The 1,791-nt window shown below is 52.5% G+C and overlaps 1 protein-coding gene across 1 annotated transcript; it reads left to right on the forward strand.

The window, feature by feature from the left end:
- The first annotated feature begins 288 nt into the window (after nucleotides 1–288).
- Nucleotides 289–1,575, forward strand: LOC112671933 (glyceraldehyde-3-phosphate dehydrogenase-like). Its single transcript, XM_025466278.3, has one exon. The coding sequence runs from the start codon at nucleotides 361–363 to the stop codon at nucleotides 1,360–1,362; it is 1,002 nt and encodes a 333-aa protein (XP_025322063.3). The 5' UTR covers nucleotides 289–360; the 3' UTR covers nucleotides 1,363–1,575.
- The last annotated feature ends 216 nt before the right edge of the window (nucleotides 1,576–1,791 follow it).

Below are 1,791 nucleotides of genomic sequence, written 5' to 3' on the forward strand. Positions count from 1 at the left end.
AATGCTTTTACACATATTTGCAACAAAATATTTGTATCCCTGGGCTTCAGAATCCAAAAATTTTTTTTAATTTTTATTTATTTATGATAGTCACACACAGAGAGAGAGAGAGAGGCAGAGACACAGGCAGAGGGAGAAGCAGGCTCCATGCGCCGGGAGCCCGACATGGGATTCAATCCCGGGTCTCCAGGATCACGCCCTGGGCCAAAGGCAGGCGCCAAACCGCTGTGCCACCCAGGGATCCCAGAATCCAAAATTTTTATGAAGACCATACAAAGAGAGACTAGGGCTCTCCGCTCCTCCCCGCCCGACAGACAGCCGCGTCTTCTGGTGCTGCGCCAGGCGCGTCCCCGAGGCACGATGGTGAAGGTCGGAGTGAACGGATTTGGCCATATTGGGCGCCTGGTCACCAGGGCTGCTTTTAACTCTGGCAAAGTGGATATTGTCGCCATCAATGACCCCTTCATTGATCTCAACTACATGGTGTACATGTTCCAGTATGATTCTACCCACAGCAAATTCCACGGCACAGTCAAGGCTGAGAACGGGAAACTTGTCATCAACGGGAAGTCCATCTCCATCTTCCAGGAGCGAGATCCTGCCAACGTCAAATGGGGTGATGCTGGTGCTGAGTATGTTGTGGAGTCCACTGGGGTCTTCACCACCATGGAGAAGGCTGGGGCTCACTTGAAAGGCGTGGCCAAGAGGGTCATCATCTCTGCTCCTTCTGCTGATGCCCCCATGTTTGTGATGGGCGTGAACCATGAGAAGTATGACAACTCCCTCAAGATTGTCAGCAATGCCTCCTGCACCACCAACTGCTTGGCTCCTCTAGCCAAAGTCATCCATGACCACTTCGGCATCGTGGAGGGCCTCATGACCACCGTCCATGCCATCACTGCCACCCAGAAGACCGTGGAGGGTCCCTCTGGGAAGCTGTGGCGTGACGGCCGAGGGGCTGCCCAGAACATCATCCCTGCTTCCACTGGCGCCGCCAAGGCTGTGGGCAAGGTCATCCCTGAGCTGAACGGGAAGCTCACTGGCATGGCCTTCCGTGTCCCCACCCCCAATGTATCAGTTGTGGATCTGACCTGCCGCCTGGAGAAAGCTGCCAAATATGACGACATCAAGAAGGTAGTGAAGCAGGCATCGGAGGGACCCCTCAAGGGCATCCTGGGCTACACTGAGGACCAGGTGGTCTCCTGTGACTTCAACAGTGACACCCACTCTTCCACCTTCGACGCCGGGGCTGGCATTGCCCTCAATGACCACTTTGTCAAGCTCATTTCCTGGTATGACAATGAATTCGGCTACAGCAACCGGGTGGTGGACCTCATGGTCCACATGGCCTCCAAGGAGTAAGAGCCTCCTGGACCACCAGCCCCAGCAAGAACAAGAGGAAGAGAGAGGCCCTCAGCTGCTGGGGAGTCCCTGCCCCAACTTAATCCCCCAACACACTGAGAATCTCCTGACCTCCAATTTACATCCTAGACCCCAAGGAAGGGGAGGGGCTTGGGGAGCCCTACCTTGTCATGTACCATCAATAAAGTATACTGTACCCAGCCAAAAAAAAAAGAGAGAGACTAGATTTCAGTGATCTCCCACAAAAACTGGGAACACATATCTCCAGTGACTGATATAGCCAGTGGGAAAAGCAAACATAGTCCCTCCAAGTTAAGGAGGAGAAAGACATTTATATTATTAGAAAAGCAAGCTAACTACCTCCCTACTCCTCCCTATGAAGGTACTTTAAATAACACTTTCTGGGAAATGTCATAAACAACCAGATTT

Source organism: Canis lupus, chromosome X, assembly GCF_003254725.2.
Source record: "Canis lupus dingo isolate Sandy chromosome X, ASM325472v2, whole genome shotgun sequence".
In the NCBI taxonomy this organism is placed as follows: Eukaryota; Metazoa; Chordata; class Mammalia; order Carnivora; family Canidae; genus Canis; species Canis lupus.